At 36.1% G+C, this 18,670-nt stretch overlaps 3 protein-coding genes and 1 pseudogene across 4 annotated transcripts; 3 read left to right on the top strand and 1 right to left on the bottom strand.

The window, feature by feature from the left end:
- Positions 1,300-5,049, top strand: LOC104709191 (annotated as a pseudogene).
- LOC104706072 (AAA-ATPase At5g17750-like) lies at positions 5,350-7,034 on the top strand. Its single transcript, XM_010422201.2, has 2 exons — positions 5,350-6,375; positions 6,461-7,034. The coding sequence occupies exons 1-2, from the start codon at positions 5,377-5,379 to the stop codon at positions 6,899-6,901; spliced, it is 1,440 nt and encodes a 479-aa protein (XP_010420503.2). The 5' UTR covers positions 5,350-5,376; the 3' UTR covers positions 6,902-7,034.
- Positions 9,049-10,651, top strand: LOC104706071 (AAA-ATPase At5g17730). 2 transcript variants are annotated; one of them, XM_019229116.1, is made up of 3 exons: positions 9,049-9,224; positions 9,297-10,043; positions 10,150-10,651. In XM_019229116.1, the coding sequence occupies exons 1-3, from the start codon at positions 9,072-9,074 to the stop codon at positions 10,546-10,548; spliced, it is 1,299 nt and encodes a 432-aa protein (XP_019084661.1). In that variant the 5' UTR covers positions 9,049-9,071; the 3' UTR covers positions 10,549-10,651. The 2 variants fall into 2 exon arrangements, with proteins under 2 accessions (XP_019084661.1, XP_010420502.1); XM_010422200.2 differs by having other exon boundaries at positions 9,049-10,043.
- On the bottom strand, positions 13,350-14,465 carry LOC104709190 (pre-mRNA-splicing factor sap61-like). Its single transcript, XM_010425843.1, has 4 exons — positions 14,403-14,465; positions 14,154-14,312; positions 13,910-14,050; positions 13,350-13,832 (listed from the first exon to the last, which is right to left on the bottom strand). The coding sequence occupies exons 1-4, from the start codon at positions 14,463-14,465 to the stop codon at positions 13,350-13,352; spliced, it is 846 nt and encodes a 281-aa protein (XP_010424145.1).

Below are 18,670 nucleotides of genomic sequence, written 5' to 3'. Positions count from 1 at the left end.
AAAGAAAAACCTTAATTAAAAAAAAAAAGAAAAGAAAACTATCTCACAATACAACTATCTTAAACTCAACTAGGTACCCGCACTATATGCAGGATGAATATTATCATTATTATTTGAGATTTAAGATTTTTTTGTGAAAAACAAAATTTGTAAGTAATTTTTTTTTCGTTTATTCAAGTTTGCGTTTATTTTGTGTAAAAATATGTTTCATCCGTGAAATATTTAAACGTGAAAAAGAATTTCAACGTTGTGGAGAAAGTTTTGATGTCATTTTTTGTGTTTCTAAAATCAAATTCACATTTTTTATGTTTCACATTATTATCTACATGACTATGTCACTAAATAGATAAAGTAATATTTTTTAGACCAATCAATTTAATTTAAACTAATCCTAAGTGTAAAAATGCAATGAGAAAAATGTATAAAAAGTGGTAAATAATTAAAAAGTGTAGCTCTGGTGGAAACTTATAGAAATAAATGATTGTCTAGGATTTTCAAAAAATTAAATAACACATACCATGTTAAGATTCTGAGTCACATATATTAAAAAAATTATTGAAAATTTTAAATAGGAGATGAAGTTTTGTTGTTCAAAAGTTTAATTGGTGAATAGATTTAAAATAGTTTGCTAGATGTTATTTATTTTTAAGATTATATTGTGATAATTAATTTTTAATATACATGAATAGTTATCAGATTTTTTTTAAAAGGAGAATAAGTTTTGCCTTTAAAAATTTAAATAGATGAATAAGTTTAAATTGTTTGTGGTATGTAATTTATTTTTATGATTATTGTGATAATTCATTTAATTATTATTTTAAATATAGTTGAATAGTCATAGACTTTTTCAAAACAGGACACTAAGTTTAGTATTTCAAAAAGTTAAATAAATGGTTTATAATTTTTGTGAAATGTAATTTAATTTTCATAATTAAATAGATTGTGAAAGTGATAATTAAATACATTTTTGGATTTTAATAGTTGATTAAATCTTTAATTTTATAAAATTAATAGAAATAAACATTGTCTCATATATTTTAATAATATATTTATGTAAATAATAATAAAAAGTAAGGAAAATTACATTTCAGGCTCTTCTCTCTTAGTGCGACGAAAAAGGCAATACTTTGAACGCAACCGTTTCGTTAATTTTTTTCTGGCCGGCATCACCTTTGGCGTCGACCATAATTCCAATTCATATTTCGTTTGGAGTTTCTTCTCTTTACATAAAATTCATTTAAATCCAGAGACCCTCAAATCCATCTTCTTTAATTCATGAAAAAGTTTCCAAGATTTCCGATGAAACGAGATGGGTTTCACCGACAATTAAATCCATGCAGTCTGCCTCAGATCTATTCCCCTAATCATATAAAACTGGGTTCGATTTCAGAGAGTCATGTTGCAGAGCCACCATCAGTGGCCTTGAAGATGGACCAAATTCCTCAGTTTCGGCACAACCGTCGAAGGTCTTGCGGGCTCAGTAGACCGAAATCTCTCTCTTCCATAATTATGCGTTTCGGTTGGCTATTCGTAGCCATCCATCTCTCTTGTAGAACGTTTTTCCGGCGATCACAATTGTGTTGTTGCCGGTGTTTCGTCTTCAATTATGTTTCATCTTCTTCTTGAAGCCAATTAGACATCATTGGCCTAAGAATGAAGTGGCATTTTCGGCAGTTGTCGTTTCCCTCCGCCAAATGGTATGTAGATGTAATTTGGATATTGATCCTGGTATCATTTGGATTTGGATTGACAATAAAAGCGAATGGAAGAGATTCTTAATGCAGACATCGGTTCATAGCCCCGGTTCGAGACATTGCCTAAGACCTTCCCCATCGGCAAGTTTATAGGGGAGTTCTTAGCAATTTGGTGGAAAAAAATAAATCAGAACAAAAGGAAAAATCTAAGAGAACCCCTTATATAGTATACCCATTTCTGATCTAAGAGACGATACGTGTCAACATTGTATTGGTCGAACAAAATACCCAAATTTATTTTCCTTATTTTTCTTCTTCTTCTTCTCTCCCTCTCTTTCGCGAAAATCTGCGAAGAACGACAATCGGAACGATAATCGGACGAGATCGAATCGTTATATGAGGTTATCGAGCGTTTTAGCAACATCTCCATCGTGGCTGAGTCTCAACGTGGACTATGGTTCAGCTAATCGGCGAGTCGGTTCATTGAAAACGTTGAGTCTCCTTCACCAAATCGAAGCATTTCTTTCACCAATTCGGAGATTTGAATCTACAATAGTTTTTCTCATGGTACGTTTCTATTTCTAATTGTGTAAATTAGTGTTTAGTTAAAGTTTAGAGATTAGACTTTGAGGTACACAATACACTTCAAAAACTTCTAACAACTGTCGCCATTGATCTCTTCGGATGGGTTTGATTCTGTTTATCCCATCTTTTTCAGGTAGAGGCACAAGACGCTGCGGAGCTAAAGCACAAGACGCTGCGGAGCTAAAGCACAAGAGACTCGTCAAGTTGTTGGGATACTGTTTCGATGAAGATGAAAGGCTTCTTGTTTCAGAGTTCATGCCTAATGATACTCTTGCTAAGCGTTTGTTCCATCGTATGATTCCTTCTCTCTTCATCTTTTTCTTTTGTGAATCTGAGGTTAAAGACGTTGCATTGTTGGTTTATGTGACATGTTTTGTTTTAAAGATGGTGTTAAAGTATCTGCTGTTATAGAATCGATTGAAACAGAACTAGCTAGCATCTTCTCTGTTTTGAATCTGGAGGCAAAGAGAAGTAATATTGGTGATTTATGTGTCACATTAAACATTGGTGAATCTGAGGTTTGTGTGTCAAGAACTCATGATTGTGCATGTAGAATTGATTGAAACAGAACTTATTAGCATTCTCGGTTTTAATTCTGAAGTCATAGAGAGGCGGCATTGGTGGTTTAAGTAGCATGGTTGTGCTTTGGATTCTTAATGAAAGAAACTTTTACATGACTAGCATGTATAAATGTATCTGCTTTTGTGGAATGTTTTACAACAGAACTTGTATCTGCTTCAAGAGAACCCAACTCTCAAAGAAGCGAAGAGAGAAACATCAGAGGCAACATGTATCAAAGCTGAAACACAAAGAAGAAGCTTCTTCAGATGCTATGGAAGTGGAAGACAAAGCCAGCGTTGACGGTCATGTCTCAGCACTGTCCACGCTAACCACTGCAGACACAAGACCTTTGTTCCACGGTCTGTTCATAGGGAGAAACAGACCAAATTTTATATCTTTGAGACAATGGAAATCAGGTGAATAAGCGTTCTTCTGCTTTTGGTTGTTAGTTCAATTTTGCGGGAAGGCTTCTGATTCCTAGAGGGAACTCATTGAAGCGAGTAGAAGCAACTACTGGTTGTCGTGTGTATATTAGAGGGAAAGGTGGTTCAGTAGCAAGCAGATTGAGGAAGAAGACTAGTGTCGAAAGCAATACTAAACCTTTCCATCAGCTTGATGGTGATGATCAATCAGAAGATGCATTAAACTTTTATGCTGTGTAAAAACTCTTAATCACCTCTTGTTTGTCTTAGGAATAACGATATGGGACTGCTATCACTCCCGTTGTTATATGGAACAAAGATAAACGATATAATCATTGCTGGAGAATGGTGGAGAATGGTCACACCCAAATTTCTGGTACAAGACCAACAAATTGGGTCTGTTCTCCCATTCTTTACTGTNTATCTGCTGTTATAGAATCGATTGAAACTGAACTAGCTAGCATCTTCTCTATTTTGAATCTGGAGGCAAAGAGAAGTAATATTGGTGATTTATGTGTCACATTAAACATTGGTGAATTTGAGGTTTGTGTGTCAAGAACTCATGATTGTGCATGTAGAATTGATTGAAACAGAACTTATTAGCATTCTCGGTTTTAATTCTGAAGTCATAGAGAGGCGGCATTGGTGGTTTAAGTAGCATGGTTGTGCTTTAGATTCTTAATGAAAGAAACTTTTATATGACTAACATGTATAAATGTATCTGCTTTTGTGGAATGTTTTACAACAGAACTTGTATCTGCTTCAAGAGAACCCAACTCTCAAAGAAGCGAAGAGAGAAACATCAGAGGCAACATGTATCAAAGTTGAAACACAAAGAAGAAGCTTCTTCAGATGCTATGGAAGTGGAAGACAAAGCCAGCGTTGATGGTCATGTCTCAGCACTGTCCATGATAACCACTGCAGACACAAGACCTTTGTTCCACAGTCTGTTCATAGGGAGACTGGTCCAAATTTCTGGTACAAGACCAACAAATTGGGTCTGTTCTCCCATTCTTTACTGTTTTAAAAACACACTCAACCAAAACACAGCTTGTTTAGAAACAGAACCTAAAAATTTGGCACAAATCAATATTACATTAATCATTTTCCCCATTTATGAATTGCACTTCTATTGTAATATGTATTAATGTTTTTATTATGTTTTGTATGTTTGAAAATTAATTAAATGCAATATCTTCTATTTTTATAAAATCTTAAATGTTTACACATTTATACCACTTCTATTCTATTTAAAAATTTTAAATTTCAAAAAAAAATTATTTTCAAAAATAAGATACCCAAAATTAGAACCTACCATTGGAGAAGAAAATTTTAACTAAGAAATCATGGGTTCTTATATTCAAAACAAAACACAATTAATTCATAAAATAACCAAACAGTGTTTAAACAACCCACAAATAAGAGACCACCGATAATCTTGCTCTAAGGATATGGTGGCGAGAGATCAGATTGTCTTTGATTTTACGAATAGACTTTAACAAATTTTTATATGGGTGCTTTTGGGGATGTCAGCATGGAACGAGATTCAGAAGATGATATTCAACATTTCATCATTTATGGGCATTAGCTATAACAAAAAAACATGTCATCTCCCGTTTGCTGGAGATGTGTTGTTGGGAAGCGATGCGACGTTTATTGGAGTTTCGTCAGAAGAACGATAGCCAAACAAGATAATCATGTAAGGAAGAAGACGAATAAGGAAAATAATAGATTTGATTATCTATTAGTTTGTAAAGCTTACAAAGAACAGCTGCGTTTATTTCACTTTTTCGATGGTGTTTTCTTCTTCTTAACTTTTAATCTTTAATCGTCTCTTTGTTAGATTTGTATGTCCTAGAATAATAACTATGTAATCTCTGTTTCAATTTTAATAAAGTAAAGTAAGATGTTAAAAAAAAAGTATGAACATTTATTAAAAAAAAAAAGTAAGAGCATTTATTAAAAAAAAGTATAGGAGATCTGTGAGGAAGAGTGATTGTCTGTTAATATATAGGAAATTTAACCATTAACCAAAAAAGAAAAAAAAACTCAATTTGAGTAGAAGCCGCAAACGCAACAACATCGAAGGGAGACCAAATCCTAAACTCGAAAAAATGATGGTGTTCTATAGAGATCTCCCTTCTCCTGCATCGTTATTCTCTACCTATGCATCACTAGCAGGAACCATCATGATGATCAAACCAATGATTCACACGATAATTCCACAGCCGGTGCAGAACTTCGTTGTCTCTTACCTCAAATCTTTAGTCGGCTCTTCTCGTTCATCGACGACTCTCACGCTTGTCATCAGTGACATGAAGGGGAATGAGGGAAGCGGGATAAGGAGGAAAAACGAGCTTTATTTTTCGGCTCAAACTTATCTCTCAAGTAAGATAAGCCCCGATGCATCAAAGCTAAGGATGACTAGAGACCCTAACAATAAGAACGTCAACTTATACCTCAGCCAAGGAGAGGTTGTCTCCGATGTCTACAAAGGCATTCAGCTCAAGTGGCTGTATTTAGCTGGAAGCAAAAAGACAAGCACGGTTATAGATGGTGGACAAGATAATGAAATCGTCAATTCGGAATGCTACGAGCTAAGCTTCGACAAGAAACACAGAGACTTGGTCGTGAACTCCTATGTACCTTACGTGGAGAGGAAATCAAAGGTGATCAAGAACGAGGCGAGAATCATCAAGATGCACTCCTACTCTAGCTATTCTCATCGCTGGGAATCTGTCAACTTCGAGCACCCTTCCACATTCGACACGATGGCTATGACGCATAAGCTCAAGCGTTCTGTGATGGAAGATCTTGATCGGTTCATCAAAAGAAAAGATTACTACAAGAGAGTTGGAAAAGCTTGGAAGAGGGGTTACTTGTTGTACGGACCACCAGGGACCGGGAAGTCTAGTCTAGTGGCAGCAATGGCTAACTACCTCAAGTTTGATATCTATGATCTCCAGCTCGCAAGCGTGCAAGGGGACGCCAATCTGAGGAGGTTGCTTCTCGCCACTAATAACAGCTCGATTCTTCTTGTAGAAGATATAGATTGTTCTGTGGATTTGCCTACAAGGTTGCAACCTGCAACCACGACCTATGGTGCTCCCCAGGTTTGGTCTTCACAATTGTTACATGTTATAAAGTTTGTTTTCTGCAACTAGTACATGGATCCTAAAGAAGTTTTGTATGAATTAGGGATCAACACCACTGACATTATCAGGACTATTAAACTGCATTGATGGGTTATGGTCTAGTTGCGGAGATGAACGCATAGTAATATTCACTACTAACAACAAGGAGAAGCTCGATCCTGCATTGCTCAGACCAGGCCGTATGGATATGCACATTTACTTGGGACATTGCAGTTTTGAGGGATTTAAAACATTGGCATCTAACTACTTAGGCTTGTCTCAGGACAATGATGACACTCACCGTCTCTACCCGGACATCAAACGTTTGATTGATGGACAAGTGTTGACTCCAGCTCAAGTCGCCGAGGAACTAATGAAAAATGAAGATGCTGATGTGGCGCTTGAGGGTTTGGTTAAGGTTCTCAAAAGGAAGAGATCAGAGTCGGAGAAATGTAATGATGAATCTAAGAGGATGAAGATGATCGAAGAGGATATCCAAGATTGAGGAGACCTGAACAATCTAGTTTTCACTAGAGAGAGATTCTTACAAATCGAGGTTTCGATAAGGATTTGGTACTTCATATCGTTCTTCTAGTTTCGTGTATTCAACTCTTTTTTTTTTTGGTTCATTCATCAAATATATTTAAGTTATGTTTAAATTTGTATGTTTTTCAATTAAATATAATTATTCTATGGACATCTTTCAAAAACTTTGAATTCTTCGTAAATATTAACTACTAACATATAACATTCAATTAGTTTCTCTAAATAAGAAATGTCTTAATTTTTTTTTTACTAATATAAAATAATCAAATTCACACAACAATAATTATGATTTTAGTGATAAATACCAAAGGTGTTATTATCATTAGTTATTTTGTAAATTTGTGATTTTGGATTAAAATTATTTTCTAAATTTGTTAAGATCATAATCGAAATTTTGAGAGCATATTCAATATAATATTTTTTAATTTGTAAAAATATTACATAAATTGTTTACAAAAATATTTAGGGAGATATTTTGCTAAAGAGAGATTTAGGGAGATAAAAGAGAGATTTAGGGAGATATGATATTATAATGTCAAATTGAATATTTTTTAAACAAACTAGTCATTGTTTAAAGGTCAAACATTTGCCAACTTGGATATGTTTGAATTTGTTTGCAAAAAAAAAAAGATATCTCTCAATTTATTTAGGGGGTATATTCAACTAAACATTTTGACTGATTTGTTTAAAATTTACAAATTCCATGTTATTCAATCATGAATTTTAAAAAGTCTTCTAACATCCACTATTATTAAATTAATGATTAAAAAAATATACTTTAAAATCTACTCTTATTCAAAAGAGTTTGTGGATTTGAATTTTAATAATTTTAAAGGATTCTAAAGAATTTGAGAGTATTTCTTTAGTTAAAAATACAGAAATCCAAATTTCATGGTTTTAGATAGAATTTGAAAGAATTTAACAATAAATTATATCATGGATCAATTGTTCGCAACATGTACAAAACACCATATACTTATTATTCATTCTTCACCACATGTAATGTCAATACTTATTATGGGAATGATTTTATAGAGGTTAAATGTGAAGCAAAATACATATCATTTGTTTTAGATAGTTACCCGCCATATGTGGAGAAGGAAGCAGCTGAGATTAGAGCTAAAGCCAAATTAGTGAGTTTCTATGTGAATTCAAACTCTCTATAGTGGAATAATATTAGGCTTCTTCATCCATCAACCTTTGATACAATGGCATTGAACCAAGAAGCAAAAACTATTTTGATAAATGATCTTAAATGTTTCATTGGGAGAAATTAGGCCATTGTTTTATTATTATCAATATTACTGCCAAATTTAAATAAATGTAATAATTGCCACCTAAAAATGAATCTAGATTTTTTTCTAAATATATGTTATCCTTTAATTTCCACTAAAACATAATTTTATAATTTCCTGCAAAATTTCTAATTCCGCAATTTACTAATTGTCTTACAAAAATAGAATTAAAATAATAATAATCCAAAATTTTCTCAACCTTTGAGTTTTTATAAAATATTATGAGTTTGTTTTGAAATTTTGGATATTTAATGCTAATTTTGTTAAACAAAAAAAAGTGAGAATTTTTGTAAAGGAAATACTTATTATGAGGAAATATTTACTTTTTGTAAAGGAAATACTTATCATGATTTAGAGTTATGCATTTCTTTCCATTATATTATCATGAGAAAATACTTAATTTTTGTAAAGGAAATTTTAAGTTTATAAAACTTACTAAATTTTGTTCTTTTGATTTTTTTTTCTTTAAGTCTATTATCTTGAAATTTTTTTTTGTCTGAGATACTCATATTACAATTTTCATTATATTATATTTACATATTTAAAATTGGTATAAAAATCTGGTTCTAGTTAATAACATATTCTAAAACATTTTCTCAACCTCTCAATTATAAAGAAAGATCTACATTAATATGACACAGGTACTAAAACAATCCAATTTTACTAAATAAGATTTTCAATATATGGGTTGTTCCCCCAATTTTCATCAAGATAAATGATTAGCTCCCTATTGGAAAAAAAAAAAAAAATTGATTAGCTCCCTCTCTAGAGTATTTATAAACCTCTTCTACTTTGGGTGCCTTTGGTAAATTCGGTGCGTTTCAGATCATAACGATGTTTTCTCTTAGAAATCTTCCTTCACTTGCACCGATTGTCTCGGCCTACGCATTATTGACGGGATACATCATGATGATCAAACCATTTCTTGATACAACAATTCCACCTCCGCTACAAAACTACATCATCGCTTATATCAACTCTTTCTTTATCTCAACTCCATCGACTCTAACTCTCATCATCGATGACCAGATCAAAAATGGAATGTACAACGAGCTCTACGGGGCTGCTCAGGTTTATTTGTCCACCAAGATCAACACCGACGCGGAAAGGCTAAGGATCTCTAGAGACCGCAGTGAAAAAAACGTCAATTTAAACCTCAGCGTAGGAGAAGTTGTCTCGGATGTCTACCAAGGCATTGAGCTCAAGTGGCGGTTTTGTGTTAACAGCAAGAAGAGCAATATGGTTCACGACTTGGGGGAACACTTTAAGCTAGACCCCGATAGGGAAAGTTTTGAACTTAGCTTTGAAAAGAAACACAGAGACTTGGTCTTGAATTCTTATGTACCTTACGTGGAGAGAAAGGCAAAGGTGATCAACAATGAGAGGAAAAGCATCAAGATGTACTCCTACTGTTACATGTATTCAAAATGGCAATCCGTGAACCTCAAGCACCCCTCAACATTTCACACCATGGCTATGAAAGAAGAGCTCAAGCGTTCTGTGATGGGAGATCTTGACCGGTTCATCAGAAGGAAAGACTTTTACAAAAAAGTAGGGAAACCCTGGAAAAGGGGTTACTTGCTATACGGCCCACCTGGGACTGGGAAGACTAGCCTAGTTGCAGCTATGGCTAACTACCTTAAGTTTGATATCTATGATCTCCAGCTTGCAAGCGTGAGGGAGGACGCTGATCTAAAGAGATTACTTCTCGGTACTACGAACAGCTCGATTCTTTTGATAGAAGATATAGACCGCGCCGTGGATTTGCATACAAGGTTGCAACCTAAGACTCATGAAGATTCTAAGGTTTGGTCTTCTTCACATTAGTAATTTTATTTTCACTAAAAACTACCATTAATTTATAGATTATCACGAAATGCTTGCAACCAATACGTGGATCCTTGGTGGATAGGGATCAGCAACGTTGACGTTATCAGGGATCCTTAATTGCATAGATGGGTTATGGTCGAGCTGTGGAGACGAACGCATTGTAATCTTCACCACAAACCACAAGGAGAGGCTCGATCCGGCATTGCTTAGGCCAGGGCGTATGGATATGCATATACACATGGGACATTGTTGTTTTGATGTATTCAAGACTTTGGCGTCTAACTACTTGGGATTGTCTCCCGATGACCCTCACCATCTCTACCCGGAAATCAAGCGTTTGATTGATGGAGAAGTGTTGACTCCAGCTCAAGTTGCAGAGGAGCTCATGAAAAATGAGGATGCTGATGTGGCGCTCGAGGGTTTGGTTAAAGTTCTAAGAAGGAAGAGGTCAGAGTTGGAAAAGTATGATGGTGAAATATAAGGAAAAGATGGAGAAACTGGAAGAGAAGGATTGATGAACCCGGGAATTGTAATCCTTTTATGAGTTACAATCTTGATTTAAACAATAATACTACACAAATATATAAACCCTGTTTGTTTTTATTTATCATCCGAGTAGTCAGTCTAGATTTGTGGTTTGGCATTAAAGTATTGAGTCTAGATTTTAAGCTTCAATTGCCCGATTCTAAAATCAGTTTAGAATTAGAACTCGGATTCTAGGATTTGATATTTTGTATTTGCAAAATAAAAAGGAACAACATCAATGATGCATGGCATTTGCTTTTAAAATAAAACAACGTAGGAGAGAAAAACCAAACTGATATCCACTATTAATGAAGCTTTTAGCCATAGAGTACGAAAAACATAATCCACATAAAGACAAAAGAGAAAAGCTAAACTTATCACATATCAAAGGTTTCTAATTTTAAAGATTAACAGAGCCAAAACAAAATTTTAAAATCAGTAATCGTTTTTAATATTTGGCCACCAAGTTTATAAAAGCTGCATCCACCAGCTAGCGTTAATTCACAATTCCCAACACAAAGTTAAGACTTCTTGTGCTCCTACATTGTAATATGCAAGTGACATATCGTCCTTTAATACGCCAGCTTTCCCACTCAAAGTCTGTTTGCTTGCTGGAATTCTGAGGATCACAGCTATTTTCTCTTTCAAACGTGCCACGTTTTCCAATAACGACGGCACCATGACCTCCATGTATGCATCTAAGGCGTGGGGAAAAGAAATCCTGACTCTACCCCAACCCTGAAAATGTTATAACTAACTGCTTAGATACAACAACTCAGACGAAAAGAAAAAAGAAATGACAGGTAAGCAAGAGTCCGGAGAAAACATTACCGGATGTTGAGCAAGAAACTCGTCTTCTGGAACAAGGGCCAACTCGTCACACCTTTGTCTCTTTGGCTCTAATGGTTTTGGTGGACGAAGAGCAAATTGCTTCATCACTAAAAAATGTGCAAATCCTGGATCCATATCCTCCCCCTCTCGCTTGCCACTTGCTTTCTCCCCATGCTCCTTCCGTTTCTTCTACCAATGCTCCTTCTGGAAACGATCCCATTGAACACGATGGAAACAAACAGTTCTCAAGAATGGTCTCCATATCAGCGGCCTTCTTTCTCAGCTTTTCTTTCAAGATTTGAGGACATAAAACTTCCCCGTACGCTTGAACAATTCCACTGAAAAGAGTGAACCTGCCATCACTTGGATTCAAAATAAACTCAAACCGAGGATCCATACTCACTCTTTCCTTGAAACCCACCCATAACCCTTCCCCATACCGCGCCACAAACTGCGCTGTGAGCTTAATAATATCAAGCTCCTCAGGCGTCATCCCTACATGAAGTCTATACGCAAACTTGTGATATTCTAGGGGTGGAGGAGGAACCATGAATTCTGCTGGAAGAAAGGTCTGTGAATCACCATATCCTGAATTCCTAGTTGCAGCTATAGCTGTCAATTGGGCGGGCCGCCCATTTTTGTGCTGACCATGGTCAGACTAAAAAATAAATGGTCTATTTGGGCATTTGACCATTTTTGTCCATTGACCATATGAGTTTAACCAAATGGACAATGGGTTGTCCACTTACCAAAATGAGAAATTCCATTTACAACTAAATAATTTTAAATTATTATATTTTACATTTATAAATTTTTATTTTCATAAATACATTTATAATTTTTTTTCATAAAACAGATAAATTATTGTATTTGCGGAAAAGTGATTTTACGATTTTAGCGGGAAAACACAGTTTTACGGTTTTGGCAGGAAAATGTAATTTTACGGTTTTGGCGGGAAAAGACAGTTTTACGGTTTTGGCGGAAAAACGTAATTTTACGGTTTTGGCGGGAAACACACAATTTTACGATTTTGGCGGGAAAACACAATTTTACAATTTTGGCAGGAAAAGTGATTTTACAAATTTGGCGGGAAAACACAGTTTTACGGTTTTGGCGGGAAAACGTAATTTTTCGGTTTTGGCGGGAAAACGTAATTTTACGGTTTTGGCGGGAAAACACAGTTTTACGGTTTTGGCGGAAAAACACAATTTTACAGTTTTGGCGGAAAAACGTAATTTTACGGTTTTGGCGGAAAAACATAATTTTACGGTTTTGGCGGGAAAACGTAATTTTACGGTTTTGGCGGGAAAACACAGTTTTACGGTTTTGGCGGAAAAACACAATTTTACAGTTTTGGCGGGAAAACGTAATTTTACGGTTTTGGCGGAAAAACATAATTTTACGGTTTTGGCGGGAAAACGTAATTTTACGGTTTTGGCGGGAAAACACAGTTTTACGGTTTTGGCGGAAAAACACAATTTTACAGTTTTGGCGGGAAAACGTAATTTTACGGTTTTGGCGGAAAAACATAATTTTACGGTTTTGGCGGGAAAACGTAATTTTACGGTTTTGGCAAAAAATGTGGATTTTCTAATTTTGGTTTTGAGGAGAAACTGTAATTACGTAATTTTCCACCAAACTCATAGTTTTAGAAGAGAAATAACAAAAATAAATTAGATTTTATAAAGGAAACGACAAAATAAAATTCATATTTTATAAAAGAAAATAACAAAAATAATACTTAGATTTTATAAGTGAATAACAACAAAAATAAATTCAGATTTTATAAAAGAAAATAACAAAAATAAAACTCAGATTTTATAAGTGAATAGAAAAAAAAAATAACAAAAATAAATTTTAGATTTTATAAGTGAATGGCAATAAAAAAAATGGGCTGTCCATGGTCATGACCATTTGAAAATGGTCTTAATGGGCATGGACATTTTGTGGACCATTGTCCATTTGGGACTGTCCAACTTTGGCCCATGCAAAAGAATGTCCAGATGGACTCGCCCAAATGGTCCATTTGACAGCTCTAGTTGGAGCAACTGGCTGGATATGTGTAGCCTGAGCTCCATCTTGATTCTGAGCACGGTACTCAGTAAGCTTATGCTGGTAAAACGCGTGATAAGGATCAGAGCTATTCAAAAAGCTGAATATTGCTTCATTCTCATATTTGTCTGTGACCCTCCTCTCAGTCTCCAACCCTTCTTTTGCCAGGAAAAATGCAGTTCTCTCTAGCATAGTTTTGATATCTGGAGGTGGAATTGCTACACCCGTTGGAGCTTGACTTGGATTGCTCTCTTTGAATTCCTGATCCTTCAAACGAGGAAGTGGTCTGAGATTCCCGTCAGCCCGGAGCCGCACTTTTTGACTCTCTGGTAACGTATTCCACAGATCTTTTGCTTCCTGAAATAAAAAATAATCACAAATCAAATCACACAAGCTATAGCTTTTAAACTAAGAAAAATGTTGAGATAACATACCTCAACCAAAGTGATTCTGTTGACCTTCCCTGTGATTCCCAAACGAAGCAATCCGCGTCCGTGACGCCATTCTTCAAAATGTCTCTCAAAGGCCCTTTTTCCCCCATAGCTATAGTTTCCACAGATCTCACATTTATATTCCTACAAGAAAAGTTTAATATCAGTATCACAAAACTCTCTCTCTCTCTCTCTCTCTCTCTCTCTCTCTCATCATTTAACATCAATGGTCTAGTAACTACATTACCTGGCCAAGGCCTAGTTTGTAGAGCCAGTATGGTATTGGCTTCCCATCCCAACCCATTGCTACACTTTCTGACTCTGTATGAGCTTCCTCTTCCTCCATCACTTCAACTGTCAAAGCCTTTCTCTTCTTTTCTACGTTTTGTTTTGTCCTCTCGATTGCCTGTATATAAGGTGACCGCATGATAGTTCAAGCACAACTAAATACCTGACATGCTCGGGGAGGGGAAAAGAAAATGTAAATATAACAAACCTCATCAAGTAAATCACAGAGTTTCTTTTCCAGTCGCGCTTGCTGAACAAAAATGGAATCCATTAAGCATAACCCACTCATACTGGAAACAAAATGCGCTACTAGGAGATCATAACATGTGTAAGTTAATACCTTCGTCAGGAAAAGTCTCTCAGCACACTGCTGCTGAGCACCACTAGTGCTCAGTCCCAATGCCACCAACGCTTGAATGACATAAAAAGGACAGACAAATTAGGGGAATATATATGCTTCAAGAAGCATGATTATTACCTTCGTTAGCTTTTCAAGCTCCACATCTACCAGTTCCTCAACTGTGGTATAGCAATCAAGATCCATAACAGCATGGTGAGATGGATTAGGCTCATGTTCCTGGTTATGGTGGTTCTCCCCGCCTTTCACTTTCCCCTCTGCATACTGCTCTTCAAAAATCAGTTTCAAACTGCAAGAAACCAGCAAAAGTAATTTACAAAATCATAATATGAATCAAAACCTTATCATAACATCTCAGCACTTTGGGATTTTCAATACAAGCATCATCTAGTTATAATCGCTCTGATAGAAACAAGTTGCTAGAGGTACCCAAAAAAAAAAAAAACAATCCCAAATTTTATGCAGAAGTAGTAAAGAACCCGTACACACGCCTTATAAATATACATGTAGAACACGGTAAAACAATAAAGAAAGAGAGGGGCAAAAAACCTTGTGGAGTATTCTGTCCAAATCTTGCAGCGGCTCAGTTCGCTGGAAAAAGTAGATTAAATACTCTAGCAGAGCTTCCATATACTCTGCGTATTGCCTTACATGGATAGAAACAAGTCCAAAAGACAGAGAGAGAGAGAGAAAAGCTTTCAGTTGAAGGTAGAAGAAACAACGAATGGAGATCTCTAGGTAGAAGAAAACTCAATGAAATATTTTACCTCGACAACTTAAGTTTACATATCATGCAAGTCCAAGAACCGACCAGAGCATTCCTGCGCAACAGACAAAGAAGATTTTAACAATGTTGAACAAAGGGACTTAATACAATGTCATCAAGAAACAGAAACTCACCTCTACACTGAACCCAATTACTGGTTCATCCTTGAGGAGTGATTCATGAGCATCAACGAGGCATTCAGAAGGATGAATTCTATGATATTCATGTATCTGTAGGTTTATGAATGAAGATAGATAGTTAAGAATTTAAAGAATTTCACCATCAATAAAGCAAAGACTCGGAATTCAGCTGGGAAACGTTACTAAAATATAGACAGTGATTTTTGTATAAGAGATTCTTAATTTTGTCAAATTAAACCGAGAAACAAAGATCATGCTGGATTGAAAAATAAGAAGGGGTCCATCTACTATAAATATATAAAGATAAAGGTAAAAGCAGGTCCTGATACAGAATATGCAAAAGGGAAAGAAGCAAACCTCTTCCAGTCGAGACAAAAATGCATCAGACAAATTCGTAAACGTTGCAGTCTGGTCAACATGCGGAGCTATTGCATATTTAATCTCCCCATCCTTCTTGTCATCGGAATGAACCTTACAGTAAACAAGAAGCAAGGTTAACCAAGCAGAATAACTTCGCCCAAGGCATCTACTGATGTGAACTACAAGTGATTTTACAGTCAAGACTAAAGTGGCCTCTAGGTTAGTAAGTAACATAACTCAAACAAGAATCTCGGAATTCAGCTGGGAAACAGAACTAAAATACCGACAGTGACTTTTGTATAAGAGATTCTTCAAATGAAACTGAGAAAACAAAGGGGTCCATCTACTATATATATATAAAGGTAAAAGCAGGTCGTGATACAGAGGATGCAAAAGGGAAAGAAGCAAACATGTACCAGTCGAGACAAAATTGCAGATAAAACTGCATCACCATCCTCCTTTTCATCGGTTTGAACCTTACAATAAATAAGAAGAAGCAAGGTTTAGTAAGCAGCATAACTAAGACTAAAGTGGCCTCTAGGTTAGTAAGTAACACAACTCACATGTTATTTCTAATCTATAAATAAACCTCAAGAAAACGAAAACGAAAAATAAAACTGAGGAGAAGAAAGAAGGAAAAACTTACAAGTTCCTGAGTCTTAAGTATGATAGTGTCAAAAGCGATTATGGTTTGTAGGCTCGTGGACTTGTAACCGTGATATGGGCTTTGCTGTGTTAGGCCCAAAGAAGAAATCGGTTTTGGATGAAATGGTCCTCACTTGTACGAACACATGTCTCTGCTTCTTGTCGAGTAACAGATCACGACAAGCTTCAGCGTGCGACTCAAGAGAGTCTGTTATAGGGTAAAACGGGAATTAACAAAGGTGACAAAGAGGTTTTAAAGAGGGGACAAGCAAGCAGAAGAGTAAAATAAGAGAAGAGAGTTACCTTTTGTGCAGAGAGAGTTTGAGAGGGTTTATTGGGTTTTGGTGAGAGTTCTTCATCATTTTTAATATTTTCTCTTAAGGGTTTAATCTTTCTGCAAGGGTGAGTGATTCTCTGGTTGTAATCTGTTCTTTGTTCATAGTGGAACCTCTAGTGAGCGGTCAAGCTCACCGTACCTTGGCTGGTCTAAGCCTTGGGAACTCGTAAATCATGTGTCTTGCTTTACTTTATGTTCAAACCTGCAAACAAACAAACTTAGTTTCAGTTAACAGACCAAGTATGAGCTAAACGAAGTTACAACAAATGGTATCAGAGCTTCAGGTTGCAGCTCAAGCGTGTCTAAGGTACTAAATCTAAGAAAAGTGCAAACTTTGTGGGTTTTCAGGGTAGTAGATCTATAGAGGTTTGTAGATCGGAAACCCCTGGGTTGGTAGTGGAAGTTATTTACTTCGTTATCTGGTAGAAGAACTAGGTGAGTATGGAACCCACTCAAGGAAGGTTTGAAGTAGAAAAGTTTGATGGGGAAGGAGATTTTGCTTTATGGAAACACAAGATCCAGGCTCAGTTAGAGATTTTGGGACTCGAGTCTGCCTTGTTACCAGTCTCGGCGTTTGTAAAAGCTGGAGAGGCTAAGGACAACGTTAAGGAAGGGGAAGACGAAAAACAAGCAGAAGAACGAGTTCAATCTGATCCAAAGTGGCTTGACAAGGATAGGAGGGTGAGAAATCTCTTGAGCATGAGCCTACACGATATTGTTCTGAGAAAGGTCATGAAGGAACCTACAACATACGACATGTGGAATGCACTGGAATCTGAGTATCAAGTTAAGACACTACCTCACAGGTTTTACTTGAAGCAAAGGTTTTACAGCTTTAAGATGGATAGTTCAAAGAATCTGGACAAGAACCTAGACGTGTTTAACAAGCTGATATCAGATTTGTCGAGTGTGCATGTTGAGATGAGTGACGAGGATCATGCAACAATTCTCATGAATAGCTTGCTGAAGCAGTTTGAGAGCCTAGTTCACACTCTCAAGTACATCAGCGGAAGAAGTACTATCACCAAGAAGGAAGTTATCAGGACAGCTTACTCTACTGAGTTGGAGCTGAAGGATAAAGGGATATACAAGCTGCAGTCAGAGAGTGAAGGGTTGGTCATTCAGGCAAGAGGAAGAACAAATAAGAAAGGTAAAGGAAAGCAGAACAACAGTAGGTCTAAGTCAAGACCGAAAGGCAGAGAGTGTTGGATATGTGGAGAAGAAGGACATTTTAAAAAGGATTGACCAAAGAAGAAGCAGTCATCAAACAATAGCAAACACGAGGTTGGGGAAGCTAGTGTCGCAAAAGATGAATGGGCAGAACCTGTGATGCTATCAGTCTCGGTGAATGTTGCTAGAGAAGAGTGGATTCTGGATTCAGCATGTTCATACCATCTGACATTCAGAAAATACTTTATGTTTGATGTGGAAGAAATCGATGGAGGAAGAATTCTAATGGGAAATGATTCCTACTGTGAAGTAACAGCTATTGGGAAGATAAAGATTGTTAATTACAACAACACATCAGTTGTATTAACACAGGTTAGGTATTCATCAACGGCTAGGAGAAACTTAATCTCTTTGGGACAATTAGGAACACTTGGGTGTTGGTTTCAATCAAGGAACTTCAGAATGCAAGTATTCTATAAAGAGAGAGAAGTGTTAGCTGGTGATTACAAGGATACTCTTTACTTCCTAGATGGTAAACTTGAGGTGGAGCAAGCTAATGCGGCTGTCAAGTCAGTGAATACAACTGACTTGTGGCACAATAGATTGGGCCATTTGAGTGCAAGAGGACTACAACAGTTAGTCAAGAAGGAGCTAATAAGCTCAAGCACGTTTAAAGACTTTAAATAGTGTGAATGTTGCA

Source organism: Camelina sativa, chromosome 8 (assembly GCF_000633955.1).
Source record: "Camelina sativa cultivar DH55 chromosome 8, Cs, whole genome shotgun sequence".
NCBI lineage: Eukaryota > Viridiplantae > Streptophyta > Magnoliopsida > Brassicales > Brassicaceae > Camelina > Camelina sativa.
Note: the sequence above shows the minus strand (reverse complement) of the source record. Positions and strands in the feature narration are given on the sequence as shown.

What these genes read in the sequence shown, in the direction of transcription:
- LOC104706072 (XM_010422201.2), top strand. Translation starts at nt 5,377, where the DNA reads ATGATGGTGTTCTATAGAGATCTCCCTTCTCCTGCATCGTTATTCTCT. An exon ending in CGACCTATGGTGCTCCCCAG is followed by an intron (nt 6,376 to 6,460) that starts GTTTGGTCTTCA and finishes TGTATGAATTAG; the next exon opens with GGATCAACACCACTGACATT.
- LOC104706071 (XM_010422200.2), top strand. Translation starts at nt 9,072, where the DNA reads ATGTTTTCTCTTAGAAATCTTCCTTCACTTGCACCGATTGTCTCGGCC. An exon ending in AGACTCATGAAGATTCTAAG is followed by an intron (nt 10,044 to 10,149) that starts GTTTGGTCTTCT and finishes CTTGGTGGATAG; the next exon opens with GGATCAGCAACGTTGACGTT.
- LOC104709190 (XM_010425843.1), bottom strand. Translation starts at nt 14,465, where the DNA reads ATGGATTCCATTTTTGTTCAGCAAGCGCGACTGGAAAAGAAACTCTGT. An exon ending in ACAAACTAGGCCTTGGCCAG is followed by an intron (nt 14,051 to 14,153) that starts GTAATGTAGTTA and finishes CTTTTCTTGTAG; the next exon opens with GAATATAAATGTGAGATCTG. An exon ending in ACAGAATCACTTTGGTTGAG is followed by an intron (nt 13,833 to 13,909) that starts GTATGTTATCTC and finishes TTTTTATTTCAG; the next exon opens with GAAGCAAAAGATCTGTGGAA.